We start from the raw sequence: 20,140 nt of genomic DNA, 5'->3' as shown, positions 1-20,140 counted from the left end.
ATCTTACAGATACAATCTAAAGACAGGCAATGAATTTGTTCTTTACCACAAGTACTTGTCTCATAGAGGAAAGCTCAGGAACATCATCCAAGGAGATACAGAAAACTGCTGTTTCTTACCAACAAAATAAAAAAACATTTTTGTCCAAAATAAAAATATTTTAAAAAGGAAGATACCAAAAAAGTAAGAACACTCACCTTTTTCTGTGTGAAGACGTTTAAAGGAGTCTGTTTTTGATAAGCTTGGATCTGAGATGACTTTGGAACCAAGCTTAACTGTCAAGTCTATTGATCGGTATCCTTGAGGGAGCTTACGGTCATACAGCAGAGTCAGAAGCTGGGCAAGTGTCATTTCAGCTGGTAATGGCTGGCCTAAACAACAATGACATTGAGTCAGAGAGGAAGATTATGATTGGGTTATTTTAACATATATGTCCAGGTGCTGTTCATTACTTGCACCACAGATGCCAAGTAGACTAAATATTATCTGGCTCCAAACCAAGGACTTAATTTTACCATTTTTTCTCTTGGGAAAAGGGGCCCCATCAGTTTAGAACCAACTATCAAAGAACTATGCTAACACTCCCTAAGGCAGCTCTGTGCTGAGAGCCCAAGCACTTGGCATACTTAACAAATGGCTAGGCTGTAATTCGATGTGCATTTTAAGCAGGTACTGCCTGTCCCCTACTATTAAACCCCAACCCTGCATCACCCTTGAATTGTGGTGGCATAAAAGTGTGAGACTATCAGGTAAAATGGCTGAAGTGGAAAAAGATGGAAAACAAAGAAACTTGAAATTCTTTTTCAGTCCTATTAGTCCCAAGCATAGCTCACTACTCTTTGTGCTGGGACACAACTCAGCAAGAAAAAAAAATGAATGGCACTGCCAGGAATACTTTTCTCAGCAGCAGCGCAGACTTGAAATGCACGTGCAATACAGCCCAAACTGATTACCCAAATCAAGATTTTGGCCACTCTGTTGTTTATGAAGAATATGTTCTTCCCTGAAATGACCAGTTACTTTCAATTTTTCCCTGATAACAAGTAGACTTACATCTAAAGTGAAATGTTTTAGAGTTGGATCATACAATACACGTAGCACACCCATTTCATCTTGACTGTATTTAATCAAGTAACACAAGTTCCAGGAAGATCTTTAGTAGCAACCTGTTTCTTCAGTGGAAGATGGTGTCTTAAGAAATGAAAATTAAAAATATCTTGCCATTGTGCAAGTGAAGACATTTTCTGCCCTTTTTTTCATCACTGATTCTGCTTTCTATGGCTTTTTTTTTTTGGTAACTGGCTGTTGCACAAGACGTGATCGACCAGATCACAAATACAGAATGGTCTACAGTACCATTAATAGACAGTCAACCTTTACCAGCTAGATAATGAAACAGGCACTGAGTTTCGATCCCTTTTCTAAAATAGTAGCAGTAACTGTATCAATTTTAGATATTTTAATCCAGGTATATGATCCCTCTAATAATTGCCAGAGGATAGCTACAAAGCCAACAATTTTGTAATAAGTTCCAAATTTAGTTTGCTATTTGGCAAAAGTGATTTTCATCAGAAGTTTACTATTTAATTCCATTAGCCGGTTGCTTGTTTTTATACCATAAAACAGCTAAGAAGCTCTTCTGCATAACATTGAAGTGTTTCACCCATGTTCCTGTCCTTTATCCCTGATCTAAGGTTAAGAACTCCAGTTACACCAATCTCTCTCTATAGGAGAGATATCTATCTCTATGCCTCAACTACAACACTGCTACCATCTCTGTCCAGGTAGCTTATAAAATATGAGTACATATCTGCTATAGATAAAATGTGACTAACTTCTTAAGACATGCTGGGTTTGAAATCACAAGTACTATGGAATTCAAGAATATTCCTGAATTGGCAAATCAACCTTTAGGGCAGCAATGCAAGTTGGCTGCCCACTCAGAACATGAAATAATAGAGCACAAATAACAGTTTACTTCTGCCTTGCAGGTCAAAGAAAATGTGAATCACCTTATAAACACTTTTCAGCCACTGAAAAAGACCATAATTCTGAAGTTCTAAAAAAAAAAATATTAAAATTACCTGGTAGAAGTTTATGGTATAGATGAAAGACTGGAACACTAATGGTCTTGCTGGAAGATTCTCCTCCTGAGGAAGAGGTACCTACTTTATCCGCCATCACTCTTCCTCGCCTTGATGGTGGACGTGGAGGGGTGGATGAAACAGCTCTTTTTGACTGAGATTTCAAACCTAATACAGAAGTAAAAAATTCAAAGTCATTCTGGTATTTAGTAACTTCAGCCAGCCAAGATGCTCAACTAGGCACTGGCAAATTAAATATCAGAATAGCATTCATGTATAAAATATATCTGGATGTAATCCTGGTATTTTTACAGTTACAAGGCTGCGCATCCTCCTGAGCCCCAAACATAAACCGAACCATAACTGTACTAGATCATATTGTCCATAAAAAAAAATAAAAATTAAAGTCAAAACCTATTCTGATTCTGCTCTTAAATTTAGTCTAGCAATGGGCCCTACAGGAAAACTTTTTTAGGTTCTTTTTTCAGTTGAAAGCAAGAAAGGCAAAAATTTCTAAACTGACATATCTCAGCAGGCAAACAATAACAACCACTTGTCTGACCTACAAAGGTGACTTCAGCTGCAGTACTGACAATAGCACATGTGATGAAAGGTGTCTTCAAATATGCTTCTAAAGTTGCCTATGACAAAACCTTTAAAGTAAACACTGCATGAAAACTAAAAGGCAGAATAGGTACATAAAAGTTTACTGAGCTTATATAGCAAGACTGCCATATTTTGGGACAGCTTAAGTTGACTTAAGGTTCAGTGAAATTATACTGCTATCATGTACCCTTCTACGCAGGTGACAGATCAAGTAATAAAGTCAGCAGGTCCATATACAAAGATTCATACAACTACTGCCTTAAAATCAGCCAAGAGCAGCCAGAAAACTAACAACATCCACCCCCGAAATTCTGTAATACACTCTGGTTTCAGCTGATCAGTAGGAGCAACTACAATACACAAATCTAATAATCTCAGTATATTAAACTAGCTTGTCTCAGGATGATCAGGCTCCAAATACCATCTCTATTAATTTTACCAATAGGGAACAAATTAAACACTGGCTGCATGAGGCTCTGAGGACACTAAAAAAACACCAGAATATATAAAAACATAAAGACAAAAGAAGAAGATTTCACAAACAGGTAGTAAAAACAAATGCAAATGAATTAGGTTTGCATTTAAACTGTTTTACTTAACTGGAAATAATACAAACAAAAGGAGGAAGAAAAAACTTAAGTCTGCTTTCTAAATAGGGAATGGGCTATATCGGGCAGTATCATCAGAGATGCAAATGGGACGAGATATGGATTACTATACTATGCCCTATCTTTAAGCTTGGTATATTATTTTTTTTCTTCCCAGATTCTTTATTCATGTTTTAACTCTTCACTTGGACCTATTAATATTTTAGATCTTACCAAAACATGTCTACCCTGTTTAAGTGGCACCTACTGCAAATATCTTTCCAGAGAAAGATGCTGTATAGCTTTAAATATATACCAAGATCCATGAAACTGCTGCCCTATACAACACTTGATTTTAGAGTTATATCTACATCCAAAAACCTGAAATAAAAAGCTTAAGAAATATTGGTGCCAGAAGTCAAAGGAAATCAGCATCTCTTCATGCTTCATGAAGTGTAAATGAAATTGAGGTAGCTCAATGAAGGCAGAAAGCTAGATAGGAAAAGGGTAGTTTGAAGTTCATTAATCTCTCACACACCCCAGAACTTCAACCCGAAAGACTAATGATCTTTACAGCCATCATTTGAACAGTAGCCTTCTTGTACCACTGCAAAATTACTATCTATGCTCAATCTATAACCTCCATAACAGTTTTGGAGAAGAAGGGTTTACATGAATGATTTCAGAAGGACCTTCACGTTAGTTTTTAGAAGGAGAATGCTTTGGAAGAAAATCCTGTATGTGTGGTTTCCAAGTGGAATCACATGGGTTTATGTTTACATCTCCAGCTGACAGATTTTAGCAGAGTACCACCAGTTGTTAGGCAAAGTACATGGAATATTTTATTTTCAAAGAATATTGTGGAAGTAGGTTATGAAACTCCGATGCACCAACCACTACAAAAAAGGTAGAGGTAGTAATACCCATACGTGTTGGGTTTGCGTGGCAAGGTTTTGGTAGCGGGGGGGCTACAGGGGTGGCTTCTGTGAGAAGCTGCTAGAAGCTCCCCCTGTGTCTGACAGAGCCAATGCCAGCCGGCTCTAAGACGGGCCCGCCGCTGGCCAAGGCCAAGCCAATCAGCGCCTCTGTGATAACATATTTAAGAAGAAGAAAAACACTGCTTTTGCAGCCGGAGAGAGGAGTGAGAAGATTTAAGAAACTCTGCAGACACCAAGGTCAGTGCAGAAGGAGGGGCAGGAGGTGCTCCAGGCGCCGGAGCAGAGATCCCCCCGCAGCCCGTGGTGAAGACCATGGTGAAGCAGGCTGTCCCCCTGCAGCCCATGGAGGAAGGATGAGGGGGTGTAGAGATTCCACCTGCAGCCCCTGGAGGACCCCACGCTGGAGCAGGTGGAGGCACCTGAATGAGGCTGTGGCCTGTGGGAAGCCCACGCTGGAGCAAGTTCCAGGCCGGACCAGTGGACCCGTGCAGAGGGGAGCCCACACCAGGGCAGGTTTGCTGGCAGGACTTGTGACCCCGTGGAGGACCCCATACTGGAGCAGTTTGCTCCTGAAGGTCTGCACCCTGTGAGAGGGACTCCATGCTGGAGCAGGGGAACGATGAGAGGAGTCCTCCCCCTGAGGATGAAGAAGCAGCAGAAACAACGTGAGATGAACTGACCGTAACCCCCATTCCCCATCCCCCTGTGCCACTGAGGGGGGGAAAGGTTTGAAGTCGGGAGTGAAGTTGAGCCCGGGACGATGGGAGGGGTGGGGGGAGGTGTTTTAAGAGTTGATTTTATTTTCTCATTCCTCTACTCTGTTTTGCTTAGTAATAAATTAGATTAATTCCTTCTCTAAGTTCGGTCTGTTTTGCTCGTGACAACAATTAGTGAGTGATCTCTCCCTGCCCTTATCTCGACCCACAAGCGTTTTGTTATACCTTTTCTCCCCTGTTTAGTGAATGAGGGGAGTGAGAGAGCGGCTCTGGTGGGCACCTGGCCTCCAGCCAGGGTCAACCCACCACACCATACCACAGTAACAGCACACAAATACCAATATATTCCTATATTATCCAAGCTCCAGATATACCCCTACAAAATCCTGTAAAATGCACTAGCAACAGCATCCACAATGTATCACTGACACACACATTTAGGTAGAAATTTGTCAAAGTATATAATATGCTAGAGGCAGCAGTTCTACCAGGAACCAATCTTTGTTGCATAACAGCCAGTTAGATTCACTGGGTGCTACAAATTTTTTAACCATCATTAGTAATAAAAAAAATTGTGGGTAGATATGATTCTGTTCCCACCACCATTAATGTAAGAAAGATCCATTTTTCAGAAGTTGGAAGAAAAAAAAGCATACCAGAAGCAACAACAACACTATAATTGTCCTGAAATCCATTTTCTGCTTTGACTTTTTCTTTCTCTTCATAGTTCTTTTTTTCTTTATCTTCCTTCTGTTCGTTAATTAGCTTAGCTGTGATACTGGGTGTATCTATACAGGGGGAAAAAAAAAGAGGAGAGACAGGCATTTCAAGATATCAAGTTGATTTTGTTAGTTTATAGGTTTTAACAAGGCTATTCTCAACTATTTTAGTGGCTTACAGTTCCATCACGGGCAGTTATAGTCTTGTAAATATCCATGAATTAAGGTATTATGATAATTCTGGTCCCCTCTTCCCTCAAAAATCTGTCCTCTGACAATTTAAAACTAACAATTTAAACCATTACCTGATGAGCCAAGTGTATGCATGTTAGAACACCACTGCAACCAACCAAAAAATGAGATTAAACAAAAAATATCAAAAACCAACCCCCCCCCCAAAACAAAAAAAACAACCAAATCAAACAAGCAAACCACCACAAAAAACACTAATCAAAACAAAAAAACCCCAACAAAACAACAACAAAAATACCAAATATTTTTTAAGGACACCTGCAGACTTATTTAAATAAATTGTTGTATTTGGGTCTGAGTATCTAGTGTTATATACTGACTCAATTTCAGAAATGGCAAGCATGATTGTTCTTCTGAAATTGGAAGATGCCTAAAGTACATTACACATCCAAAACTTGTGCTGTTTGCTTAACTGAACAGTAGATTACTGCAGTTCAACAAAATGTAGATCAGAAATGTCAGCAGGCAACTATTAAATTATTGATTACTGGTGCCAATGGACCACTTCAACCTTGTAAGGTACAACACTGGCACCAAGATGGCCAAATAATTCTCTAATGGCTTCTAAGTAGTAACTTGTTTCCACATAGCCACAGCAGCCTTAAGCTATAACCACAGACTGAAGACCTAGAAGTACCATCCAGCTACCTTTAATTGTATATCACCAGTTGGTGAGGTGCTGAAAGAGATATGGTTTGACCTGCTCGGAAATATATTATGATTTGTGCCTGAAGACATTGGTTATGTCTATGTTAGACCATAGCGTGCAGACCAAAAGCAGACACAGTGCGTGAAACTGCTGCTAATGAGGACCCAACATTCACACACACACTCTATATATGTAATTTTTTTTTAGACTGGGTGTTGTCTTTTTAAAAAATTATTATTATTATTAAACTTCAGAGCTGCTCTATTTTGGTCCTGTGGACTGAATGCCCATTTATTGCTGAAGAATTTCAAGGTCATCAATAAAATTATTAAGGAAGCTTAAGCAATGGTATTTTCAGTACTCAGGTAATACGCAGATTTGGGGTTCAATTTTTCTGACCAGCCAAGACCAGTAACTTAAGACTAAGGTGAATGAAATACAAAACAACTGGTACTCCTCCTAGACAATCCTATCTGCAGTGACACTGCACATTTTCTTCCTATGGTGAAGGGGTATGAGTACAGATTTAGCAATAATTTTAGACATCCCCCCCTTTTTTTTTTTAAGGGCTGGGAGAAGAAGTATGAAATGAACATGCTTATTGTGATTTATTTTTGCAGAAAGTATGACATGATCAATTTGAGACGTTAACAGTGTAGTTCAGAAAAAAGAAGTTAAGCCAAGGGACAGCCTCCAACACAGGATGGATCTTCACGACTTCCTATTGTTGCAGCCGTGATAGCCTTTTCTTCCTTTCCACCCCCAGTCCATCCCTTCTCTACCCCTGTCACCCAAAACACAGTTTACTTCTCATACATTCAAGTCTTCTTCAGTATGTCCTAACCATGGACTTCATGGAATGATATACAAATATCACAAAGCTTTTAATACAATCAGAGAAATCGCATCAGATGAGGGAAGGAAACCTGAACTTTTCCAGAATCAATTCTTTTAATTTAAAATGAAAGTTAAGCTGAGGAATAACAATTCCATAGCAAAACCTCAAAGTTATGATACCCTACAAAGTCAGCATTTCATCAATTTCAATTATATGCATTCCAGTACACCACATCCCCTCCCCAGTGCCCATTAGCACTGGATATCAAGTTGACCGCAACAGACCACTAAGGCAGCTATTCAGTACAGTTTATGTCACTGCTCAACAACTGATCCCTACCTCACTTGCAGCGACTATCCCACCCATTACAGTAATTCTGACCATAAATTGCACAAGGATCTAAAGACCTTAGTCACATTCCACACGTGACCGTGTCTGGACAGTAAGTGAATACTGAATAATTCTATCAGAAATAGTAAACTACTCCCTGGTAAATAAGCTTCAAGCCTTTTTCTAGGCTCCACTATTTTTTTAATTAAAATCCCCAAACACATCTTGTTCTGTCTAGTATTCTGCCAAATACCATTATAGTAATTCTATCAGCTTGTTAGGTAACGTTTATTGCCCTAAGGAACGTGATAATAATTTCAATGTAAAGAATTTCAGTAGATATAAAGAAGTTCGTCTAAACTCCACAAACATCTGCTTCAGAAATTAAAGTTGATCTACACTGACTTCCACAAAAATTACACATATAAATATATCTATATATGGGAACATATACCTAGTCAGATACATATGCAGCTAAGTGCACATCTGCAAAATGGCAAAATTGCTGTGATGATCTGTGACTTTTCTTTGCTATTACTGAGAACCACATCGTACAAGTTAAGAGGAATTGCTAGAAGTTTCCCCCACCTTTTTTTTTTTTTTTAATTAGACATACATAAAACTGATTTTTGATGTAATAAGACCCCATAAATTTTGCTCTACTTCTCACTCGAGGAGAATGAACTTGCACCTTGCCTGGTTTTACCTAGAAAGCTCTGGCATGGACTTGACACCTTTAGTATGAATTGTACTCTTTAACTACATTTAAAAAAAGATCCCTAACTCTAATCTTTAACATATAGTTCGTTCTATTTTCTAAAGTCTTAAATAAACATTAAAGTTCAAGGTGGGATTAATTTTAAGGTTAAGACCATTCAGGTGTCAAATTCCCTGTTATGGTCTGTGGAGGCCTGGTCAACAGAGTCCCACACAGAGTGGTTCATCTCTCCATGTGTTTTCAAGTAGTGTAACTGGAAGTACTGAACTTTAAAAAAACCTAACAAATTCACACCTTAACATTATCCTCTCATTGTATACAATTTAAAAATTAATCTTTAAAAGTAAAGTATTGTTTTAAATCTCCATTTAGTAAGCAAACTCAAATGTTCATATAATAGGCAAATGCATAACCATAGAAATTTGATGGAGCCTTCATTAATGCTTTTTTCGTAGCAAAATGATTTCATCTTCATCTTGAGATAAACTTTTAAAAGTTCCAGGATATTTAACTGACATAATTTGGGAATATTTAAGTGACTGGATGAAAGGGTGTTTTAAAGACATTTGCGGCATCATTTGTATGGTCTCACAAATATCCCACAAGAGATTTGTGAAGACATTAACAGAAGCCCCAAAACAACCAACCAACCCCCAACTAAACAAAAAAAGGAATGAAAGAAAAACCCCACCAGAGTGTTTTATATGGAAAAAAACGTATTTGACCAGTAAAAGTGCATTTTACATGGAACACGTGAGGCATATGCAAAAGCTTACAACTTAACCCACTGTTTCATATTCGGCAATTATCAATGAACAGTGCGAATATGTATGTTAGACATACTTGGTTCATGCAGGTTTTTTGGTTTTGAGGTGGGTTTTTTTGAAACTGCATCTTAAAAAATAAAACATGAACTATTGCAAACTTGCCTGACACACGATCAAGAACCTCTGCTAGAGTTGTTGAGACCGGCAAGTGAAGAGTACGAAATTTGTGTCCGGCTCCGTACATTGGATGTTGAATTACATGACTAGTAGCATTAATTCTACCTTTGTACAGCTGAAAGGAAAACAAGAAGTCAACATTTAACATGACTTTAACATTCAGAAATTAGTTAAAACACTAAGTTCTTATAAACTCACCTCAGCAAAATAAAGCTACACCTTATGTGTGCTAAAAACCAAAACTGACATATCCTTCAACTTTGGAAGTATACAGTAAAAATGCATCAAATCGGGACTAGTTAAATTTTTTAACTCAAAAGAATTTGCTTCAAAAGCCTAGAACTATTTTAGGATAAGAAACAATATATTTGTTTTTAAAAAAACCAATCATTTTAGATACTTGAATATGAGAGAAAAATTGAGTGTCTGAGACTTGCAATTATTTATGAAATTAAAGCTTAATTCTGAAATTAAATTAGGAAAATCACAATACACTTGGAGTAGAGCAAGATGTCATTTCTCTATTGCTCTGACTTGAGGATGAAGTTTATTCTAGATTTAATGTCTACTTTTTGCTATTATGACAGATAACTAAGTCACTACTAGTTAAAACATTTCAAATATTTTAACTTAACATATTTAAGCCTGAGCTGTGTTCGCATGTTGTATCACTCATGGCTTGCAGTAGCTCCCAGCATCTGGAGGACTGTTTACTAATATTTACATACAGAACCAATTTATTAGCGTGCAATATTATCAAACTTAATACTGATGACAATCAGAATTTAGCTTATAAAATATAGTTTGGTTAAGAAGTTAAGAGATAAAAATGGGGATCCAATCTTTGAATAGTTATGTTGTTGGATATACTAGAAGTATATGCTGCATGTCCACGTTATTTTTAAGATTTCTTGCTGCATGTTAGAGGAGGAATCATCTTCTCAGTAAGAACAGCCAGATTGTTTCCTGGTGTTTTTAATAGAAGAAACCTATTCAAGATATTATTTCTGCTTTTACATATCTAGTAACATTCTGTAAAAATTGGTTCTACGTAAAACAAATTATTAGAAAAACTGATGTTACTTTTACATTATCAATGGCCATGTTAACAATTCATCTCAGTCAGGTTAAAACAAAACATTTAAATGTTTGTGCTAAAACTGTATTTGTTCTTCCTTTTCCTTTTCATACTATCTGATCCAGTTTCCCTGTCATATCTCATGTAGTACTTCTGAGACGTAGCAAGAACAGCAGAAACAAAAACAGAAATTTTTTTCCTTGTATGGGAGTATCAGATCCTCTAATGACTTCTGTTTTTCCTTTATTTCTTTATTCACAGCCTTCAGTTGAGAGCATAGCACTTCAGTCATTAATTATAAATGTGTTCTGGTAAAGTATAATAGCATACATCTGCTTTATAAATTAATTCAAGTATTTGTCACTCAAGACAAATTCATGGTGTTTTGGCTAACGCTGAAGGATCTCTGTCAATCTTGAAGCATCAAAACTACAACTGTTCCTCAATGAAACTGATAATGAAGAACTGCTGGAAGGACTAGAACTTGTATCTATATTTGCTGCTAATGCATAAAGATACTATTAAAAAGTCTGCCATAACATAAATTTCAGTTGTCAATTCTTTCAGAAGCAGTATATTTTCAACAAGATGTCTTTGTCTTAGAATAGTGCCTTAAATTTTCTTTTAAAGTGCTGAGTTACAATTCACCAACACATTTCTTTCCAAAATTCCGCAACACATACAGTAGAAAAAGCTGCTAATATTTCAAAGTTAAATATACGCTGATTATCTTATTGGGGTTTTTTTAAGGCTAAATTTATTTCATGTTCACCATACGGATAAGAAAAATTCTTACTGGGCACGGAGATTGAAGAAACAAAGTCACTTTTTCATCTTCTAGCATTAGCTGCAAAAAAAGCCTCCTAATAAATCCTGAAATATTTCCAGAGGTTGGGAGGTTCCCACGCTGAGGAGAGGCCTGGAACAATTCACAGAGAACCTGGGAATGCAAGATGACATCAGATTTAAAATACTTCTATATTTAGGCTTCTAAAATAAAGCTCTACACAGCCATAATAGGCAGTGCCTAAGGTCTACCTTCCAGTTATCATTTAAACCAGATTAGAAATGAGCACCGCCGAAGTAAATACCAGCAGCAAATAAGGTTTTTTTATAAAAAGGTTCAAAACATTGAGTAAAGCATCAAAGTAATTGTAAACACGTAGACTACTCAAAAAGATAAAAACCTGAAGATAAAGTATTTAGAAAAATAGTTTTCAAATTCCTAAAGCAAAAATTTCCCACTGCATAATACAGTATTACTGCCAGCCATTAACACAGAACTGTACTGATTTTTTACTCCAGCCTACCTGTTCCCAGGGCACTGTCATTCTTAATGTTGAAAAACAAAAAAAGTCTTTAATTACTTTTATTCAACTAGGTCTGCAAGGTTAACAAACATAAGGAAAGTAGCTGAATTTGCACTAGAATGTCAAATGCAAAGCCATATTTTGCAAAAGCCTGTATTTCCCTGGTCACTGATTGTGCAGGGTATATAGTTGTGCAAGCAAATTTAGCAGGAAATCTCCTTAAGTTACTAATATAAAAGATGAAGCTTGATTTCCAAATTCCATTTCAGAAGAGTTTAGACCTATCCACTTAAATACAGTATTTTGCATTTTGATCTGAAGTTTATTCCACTAAACCAAGAGGAATACAAATCTATACATAGGACTGGACAGCCATGCCAAAACATTGTTATACTTTGAAAAGTCAGACCAATAAGCTAACAATTTTAATACAAAACTTTTCCAGTCAATGACAGCTTACAAAAAAAAATATTTTAAAGAAAGCTAAAAAAAAAAAGGTAAAAAGTTTTAAGAGTTGGCTGTAGTTATTAATAAAGAAATTAAAACTTTTTTTTTTCCTCTCTCTCACCTGTGCCATAAGTCTCTGGTTATTAGGATGGCAAGAAATGCATTGTAAGAAGAAAGCAACCGTTGCATTTTCAATTGCTGTCCGCTGCTGAGTGGTCAACCCTGTTGTTACAGTTGAAGAAAGCAAGCTAGATCTTGCACTGGTCTGTTGTGCCGTCACATTGTGTCCTCCAGAAGTAGCACCAGAATGGCACAACAGAAATAAAAGTGCTGTCCACAATGGATTGACTTCAGAGCCACCCAACCAATCCTTCATCATGTGGCTGTTGCCAACTTCTGTCAAAAACCTGAGAACAGGAGCAACCAGGTCTGCCGTGATAGGCATTTTATTAAAGTGCTGTGGAACATGATGCCTCCTGAGCCTGTCCTGGGTGATATCCGTTGATTGTGCAGTGCAGTCAGAGCTAGAAGTATGGTTAAAGCAAAAACTAGCAAGACTTCTTACAAGCAGTGAAGGCAAACCTGAGTCCAGTAATTGCTTGATAGCTTCAGGAGACTGAGATGAGGCAGCAAGAGTAGCCAGGTGAGACTCTGTTAGTGCAAGAGGAGCTTGTGCGTTTTTAGAGTCATCTGTTAAAGATGAACTAAGGTCCTGCTTTTTACTGTCATCAGTCATGGACAGTCTGTGTTGACACTGCATTGGAGGAGGAGTGATACCCATCCATCCCATGAGCAAGGAAAAATAATTTGGGTGGATGTGGCACATTGAGCAAAGCAAACTATCAACAGCTTTCTTCAAAACCATGTTGCAGGGAAGAGACATGGACCAGTTAAACAGTGACCTGTAGAAGACAGAAAATCATGTCAACACAGTTTGCCACTCCTATTCTATTTTCTTCATTGGTTCATAAAACATCCTTCTACATTTACAATTAACTATTGTAGAAGCTGTTATAAAAAAACACTGAGCTGAGCCCGAAAGCCTTGTTTGGATCACATTATCGGCAGGACATTCATTACCCAAAAGGCATTTCTCAACCCTACATTTAAATTTCTTTCATCATACTGTATTTAAAATACTAATAAGCTGACTTTCCTGACATACTGCATATGAAACATAGGATTTCAGTCTTTTGACAGTTGTCATATAATTTATGCATTTTTGAACCAACTGTAACTTCTTCGTGCTTTCAACTCTCCAAGCTGCAGCTACTAGGATCACACACACATGCTCTCATTTACATAAAGCTCTCAATCCTTTTTAAGAACTGAAAGTATTTTAACATGTTTCCAAAATTTTTTAAAAATTTTATTAAGAGTTTTCCCTAAAGATGTTGCAAAAAAATGAAAGCAGCAACAATCTTGTTGGTTGAATGTTGTTGCCTTCACTATCCTTACTCAACCTGAACTTAGGACACAAGTTAACAACAGAATTATTCCTCAGAGATACTAAAATCCCACCTACCTTTGAATTCACTTCCACTCAAATACTATCTACTTCCACATGAATGCAAAAGCTAATTTTGCTCCTATTATTCAGCTTAAATTTCAAAAGTGGTATTTGTAAAATAGTGAAATCATCACTTCTTCATACTGACTTGTTCAGAGTAGGCAAAGTATTTAAAAAAACCCAACCCCACGGTTTTCTGAACTGCATTCACAGTACCATGATACCATAAGTCACATTATCGTAACATTTACATACAGAGGTGAACACACAGTTTGTGCCACTTCGATCTTAGTTTTTTAAATACGTTTGGATGTATCATCCTATATCACATTCCCATTTGAAGACAAGGATTGTTTTTTCTCTCTTCTGGATGAAAGTGTTACTCTGTGTTTAGTCTAAGGGACTCTAAAAGTCTAGAACAGAACATGGGTCTAACCAAAAGTTAGCTTTATCACCGGCCTAGTGAATGGCCGATAAAAAAGAAAAAACCTTTCTCCAAGAGAAGACATTAAAAAGTCATTCCAGTGACCAAATGACCCATAACTTTGGGAAGACAGTCACAATTTCTCAAAGTCCACATATAATAAAGGTACACTTAAACTCTACTCCAACTATATATTCCTACAATTCTTTTGCCAAATTTTTCTGGGTAAGTTCATGCTCTATGAAAAATAAGACTTTTTTCCAACTAGATATTAAAAAATAACTAAGGAATAAATTAGTATCCATTGGCCAAAGCAGAAATATCAAAATGGAAAATGGGGATGATACGAAAATACATCCAAGAAAAAAGTAAAATATCACATGAAGGAGAAATTAGGAGCTATAGCTAGAATCAATGAAAATATTTCAAAAGCTAAAATATCAAATAAGATCAAGACCACACGAGAGTTATTTTTATTAGAGGAATTATTTACCCTTATAGAAGGATTGTTGTCAGACTTATATTTATTAAAAATGTATTTTATAATTTGCTCCAGATGCTGGCTGATATGAATTATAGTTTTATTTGGCAGAACATAGAGGAACAAGGCTATATTGCAACATACATACTCAAACTAGGTACAATAGTTTTATTAGTATTCTTTCATTTCGTCTTGTGATGAAAACAACACTCTCCTCCAAAAGATACGAATTCAGTTGTAAACCCCACTTTTATACTAATATTAATCTAAATGGGCTATTCATTTTAGGAAGTTTATTTTTATTAGATTTCTTCCTTTTCAAATATTAGAGGTGTTAAAATCCATCCTGAAAATGTATTTCTGTTAAAACGTATTCCTGAATGGACTAACTGACCTGCAATTTAAAATCCTTACATTGATTCCCCAAATGAACAAGCTCATTTTGAATTAACAAAGGTGAGGTGAGGCACTGGAACAGGTTGCCCAGAGAAGCTGTGGATGCCCCCTCCCTGGAAGTGTTCAAGGCCAGGTTGGATGGGGCTTTGAGCAACCTGGTGTAGTGGAGGGTGTCCCTGCCCATGGCAGAGGGGCTGGAACTAGATGATCTTTAAGGTCCCTGCCAACCCAAACCATTCCATGATAGTATCACTAAAGTGTCTTTGGAAAAGGTCTAGCTTGTACTCAGGTATCTAAAGACCATCAAGTTGCACATATAGAAGAGCTCCACATACGTGTACCAACAACCATAACTTCTACATTTCCCAGCGTTTGAATGTTTGTGCCTAAAGACGACAGTAAGGTAGCAGAAAAATATGAACATTTCCTAAGGGCAAAAAAAAAAATTGTGCTATCAAAGTTCCTTTCGTAAACTGGCATTTCATTCATTGGTACAAATGAAAGATGCTTTACTAGATACAGGAATTTAACAGCTATATTTCTGTAATACACATGAAACAAAGCTATTAAACACAATTATACCTGGAATATGTGAAGTGCAGTTTTGTGTTCAGAATTACAAAACTACCTGTTTAGATATCTTTAAGTATTCACTCTATCAATTAGCTTCAGGGATGACAATTTCCACTACTATTTCACAATGAGTGCACTTAAAGTCATATCATTTCAGTGAACAAAATAATTCAGTTATAAAAAGTATGCGGTGCAAAATTTTGCTTTACTTACTCAAAGAGCTCTCTGTCCAGCAACGCTGGTAAATCATATTCAACAAGCAATTCATAACTATGCCACAAAATCGCTGCTACACAATGCAAATGGGAAGGAGATGGCATCAAAAGACCATACTCTCTCGTTGAGCTATTTGGACAAATGTAGCTGACCCGGCCACTTTTTTTCATAGCTGCAACTCTTGCGGAATCACTGACCCATTTCAGCAATGCTTGAATTCTGGAAGGCAAGATGATGTAGTACATTATAAAGGGTCAAAGAAGCACTCAAAACCAAATTAGATGGCTGTTTTTTAGTAATCTGATTTACACATTTATCTCTTCCTTTGAAGCAAAGTTCAAGAGTAAGCTCCAACTCTTTCTTCTCAAGACTTAGATCACTAACGGGAAAAATGAATTAAAAACACTTATCTTGGACAGACAAATGTAAGCTTTCTTGCTACACAGGAAGAAAATATAGCAGGTATCTGAGTATTTGAGAGAAAAGTCAGTTGAACACTAGAAGTTTTTTTAGATTTGTAAGAGCAAAAAAGAAGTACAGCATTCTCTGCAAAAGATGCAAAGAGCTAGGAGGGAAAGCTTCTTTAGATTTCCGCACTTTCAGGCTATCTCATAACAGATTTTTAAAAATCTGATTTTGTGCAGTAACATCAAGCCACTATTCAGGAGATTATTTTTGTATACATTTCCACATGACAATCCAAATAGCATTACCTATCTTTTGTTCCAGGGTCTTGAGTTGTTCCAAGCTGATAAAGAATGTCTATTGTGGAGTCAGAAGAGAGACCGTTTAATCTTCCAAACAGTAAAGGGCTATTCAGATCTTGTCGCATTCAAAAAAAAAAAAAAAAGGGAAGGGAAATAATAGAAGTACTTATATATGTATTTTTTAAAAGTACTAATAAAATTATTACAGAATTGCAATAGTAACATTGAATTGGGTTTTGCCATTAAAATAAGGATGCAATTCTTAAACACACCACTGTCTCAAAACTGTGCATTTTCTATGTTCAATGCAACGTTCAGCCTTTAAAAGGAAAAATCATTGCAACGTTCATCAGACACAGGACTTAAAGATTTAACTAGCAGGATTTTCTTCAACATATTCCAAAAAGACATGACTAATTCCAATAGAGCTGTCAAACCTCATGCTTCACAGAAGCAAACGTTTACTTCAAAATGGAAGCTTATTTAACTCCAATTTCCATCAATGGGACTAAGACCAATGATTTCCTCAGATTATTTCCTATTCATCTTCTCCTTCCTGTGTTCATCTCCTGCCCTGTAGGAAACTACTCTTTTATCTAACAGCATTCTAGGAAAACACAGTAGGCTACACTGAAACATTAACTTGTAGCAAAATAAGTCATGAAAGCCCTTTTGAGAAGAGTGTTTTCTGTCAGTGTCAGTAACTTCAAAATGGGAAAACATGAATTCAGTTTTCTTTCATTTAAAAGCCACAAAACAGCAAAGCAAAGTGGTATGGAATCATAAATAAAAAACCTCCAGGGCATTAACAGAAGAGCTACTGCAAAATTTCATTGTGGGACACAGATTAGTAGTTCAAATGTCTTGATTATATACCTCTACCTGTAAATATTTTCAACACCTAGTGCTACTCAGAATTTATACTGTCCCACAGACTATTACTGCCCAAATATTGCTGCACTTGTTTTCCTTCACACTACTCATGGATGGTCTTTATTTTGAAACATCTAGACATAGATCCATGGTAAGATGCTCACACAATATATTGCATGTCCTGCTCTCATGTTTCCAAAACATTCACCTAACCATCTCTTCTACACAAAAATCAAAACAACCCTTGTTGCACTGCTTTACTGTTGCTGAACTACCCACATACAAAGACTGTGATACTTAGAAGCATAACAAAGTACAATGGCAAGTTCTAGCAACCCAAATTCAGAATCACAAAGTAACATGCAAATATACTATATTTGTACATTTATACAAGCAATGGTTTTAAGCAACAACTGAAAAGAAAAACATTGCACTCACCTGCAGGATCGCTCCCTGATGCCGAGCAGTTTCTCAGAAGAATGTCAATCAATTTTAGGCCTATTCTGGTGGACTGAAGCCCAATTTTTACAAGCACAGCCTCAATGTTTGGAGAATGCATACCACAGTAAGGTGACATGAGTAACGCAGCACATGTCTGCAACAGATTAGCAGTGGGTGCTGCAGCACTAGCCATCATTCCTTCTAAATCACTTATGTGAGTGAGGCAGTGGTGTAATAATCTTAACCATCCAATACTGAAAAGGAAAACATGAAAACGAGCTAATGTATAATTTTCTTACTATTTTATTTTTCATTTATAACATAACTACCTGTATTACATTCTACGACAAGTACCGCAGAAAACTGCTGTGACACGATCAGACATCATCTGAGAAAAGCAAATTAAAGTGACTAAATTTAAGACCACAATGCATTAGCAATGCTGTTGTAATCACTGGTTTAAGGTTGTAAGAAAGGCAGGGTCTGTGGGTAGGAAGTTAAGAGCCTGCAAGTTTTATTACAAAAGGGTCTGAAGATTTCTTGATTCACATACCTATTTCTTAGGTGGAAGGTAGCGGGGGAGGGCATGTTGGGTTTTTTTGGTTTGGTTTTTTTTTTTTTACATTAAAAGGAGCTGGCCAAAACATAAATGTGAAACATGAAACAGCACACTACCTCACTTAGGCACCATTGGACTTATTAATATTTAAGGTCAAGATTCTGCAGTAGTGGTTGAAATTATACACCTGCACAGCTTCCCTGACATTACAAACTTTTAGGGTCATACACATCTACAATAGATTACAGTGAACCTTAGAGAACCTGATTTCAAAAGCACTCAGAAAAAGTGCAGAAATAAAAAATTTGTTAGTCACTGCATTTCCCTCATGTCTCTCTCATTCTTTAACAATATAATTCAGTATTCCTTTTAATAATAAAAGCTTGAAAAGTAAACTTATTGTCATTGAATCAATGTGGAAGCACATTAACTACACTTTATTTATAAAAAATATTCTACAATGCTGTTTAAACAAGGTGGCAATCTGAGCTGCACGTGAAATAAATGATATCATTTCACTGAAAAGTTCTAAACTATGAGATTAACTCATTTTCACAGCTAACCTTATAGTTCAAAAAAAAGGTAAACTTGCATATAGATCTTAAATGAAGTTTACACTTTTATTTTAGGAATAATGTACTCCTAAATATTTATCATTTTAGAAAAGAGCAAGTTTTCTCTTATGTCTAAAACAAAATTATAACAAGTTTATTGAATATATCTATCATATTACTACCAATACTTTATTGAGATACTTATAAAACTAAGCTGAAAGCCACAATCAAACATTTCAAGACACGAAGAATGTACACTGACCTTCTTTCTTTAGATACTGTCTTTAAGATAACCTTTTCTGAAGTACAAATATATCAATAGTATAATTTGGCTATGAAAATTAGCTTCTCTGCTATTCAAGATCAATTTCAGTTATACAGCTTTTATGAAATATACACTGGACAGTATTCATGTTCTCTAAATTTACTCACACTCTCAAAACTTTTCCCAGCAAAAGAAGAAAGGCTTTTAAAACTTTCCCATGCTCTCTTCTCAAATTTATAAACATTTAGGTTGAAAGATGAAATATATCAAAGTGATGATTTTTTACAATTTAGTAAGCTAAATTTCAGAACCAGGATATCTCAAAAATTCACACGTTAAATTAAATTCAAAGTTGGAAAATGTTAACACTTTTTTTTTTAAATCCTAAAGGTTTTATTCATTTTTATTTTAAAAATGAGTAAGAAACTCAAGATGCCACCTAACAAAAAAAAAAAAAGCTTTTGAAAAGAAATCTTGCTGATACGCCAGAATCACAACATTCAGTTCCTATTTCGCAAATGTTCGCAAACAGCAATATTAGATATGACTTCCACAAAACACCCCATTGTCCTATTTCTATTCCTGCGCCAATACTTATGTAACTCTGTTGACTTCAGTAGGGATAAGAAATGTGTTGCTACTTCAGTTTGACAACTGTCGACCCATTAAAAACACAGAATGCAACTCTGAACGCTTTCCTAGCCTTTGCATTCTTTCACCATCGCAGAGATGAAAGACCGCCTTTTGCATATGCAGATTAAGCATGCTACCAAAAAAGTCGGTATTGCTTATATTTGCCTTCTGTAAAAAAGGGAGAAAAAAAGGGGCAAGTTTTCTATTTGAAACAGATTCTGTAAATGTTATAACTCAACTACAAAAACAGGTACTCACGAATAGTTTGCTACTGCAAGATCTGACTCAGAGC

General features: G+C 36.4%; 1 protein-coding gene across 9 annotated transcripts in view; it reads right to left on the bottom strand.

Annotated features, from left to right (window-relative positions):
* Nucleotides 1-20,140, bottom strand: part of BIRC6 (baculoviral IAP repeat containing 6) — a 188,518-nt gene that overhangs the window by 67,699 nt on the left and 100,679 nt on the right. For all 9 annotated transcript variants that reach the window (XM_054820680.1, XM_054820685.1, XM_054820682.1 and 6 more), the window contains 9 exons: nucleotides 17,835-18,091; nucleotides 16,530-16,638; nucleotides 15,814-16,035; nucleotides 12,338-13,118; nucleotides 11,256-11,399; nucleotides 9,367-9,496; nucleotides 5,588-5,719; nucleotides 2,085-2,252; nucleotides 198-371 (listed from right to left, as the gene is read on the bottom strand). In XM_054820680.1, the coding sequence (XP_054676655.1) occupies nucleotides 198-371; nucleotides 2,085-2,252; nucleotides 5,588-5,719; nucleotides 9,367-9,496; nucleotides 11,256-11,399; nucleotides 12,338-13,118; nucleotides 15,814-16,035; nucleotides 16,530-16,638; nucleotides 17,835-18,091 (2,117 nt within the window). The remainder of the gene's footprint in view (nucleotides 1-197; nucleotides 372-2,084; nucleotides 2,253-5,587; nucleotides 5,720-9,366; nucleotides 9,497-11,255; nucleotides 11,400-12,337; nucleotides 13,119-15,813; nucleotides 16,036-16,529; nucleotides 16,639-17,834; nucleotides 18,092-20,140) is intronic.

Source organism: Grus americana, chromosome 3 (assembly GCF_028858705.1).
Source record: "Grus americana isolate bGruAme1 chromosome 3, bGruAme1.mat, whole genome shotgun sequence".
Taxonomy (NCBI): domain Eukaryota; kingdom Metazoa; phylum Chordata; class Aves; order Gruiformes; family Gruidae; genus Grus; species Grus americana.
Note: the sequence above shows the minus strand (reverse complement) of the source record. Positions and strands in the feature narration are given on the sequence as shown.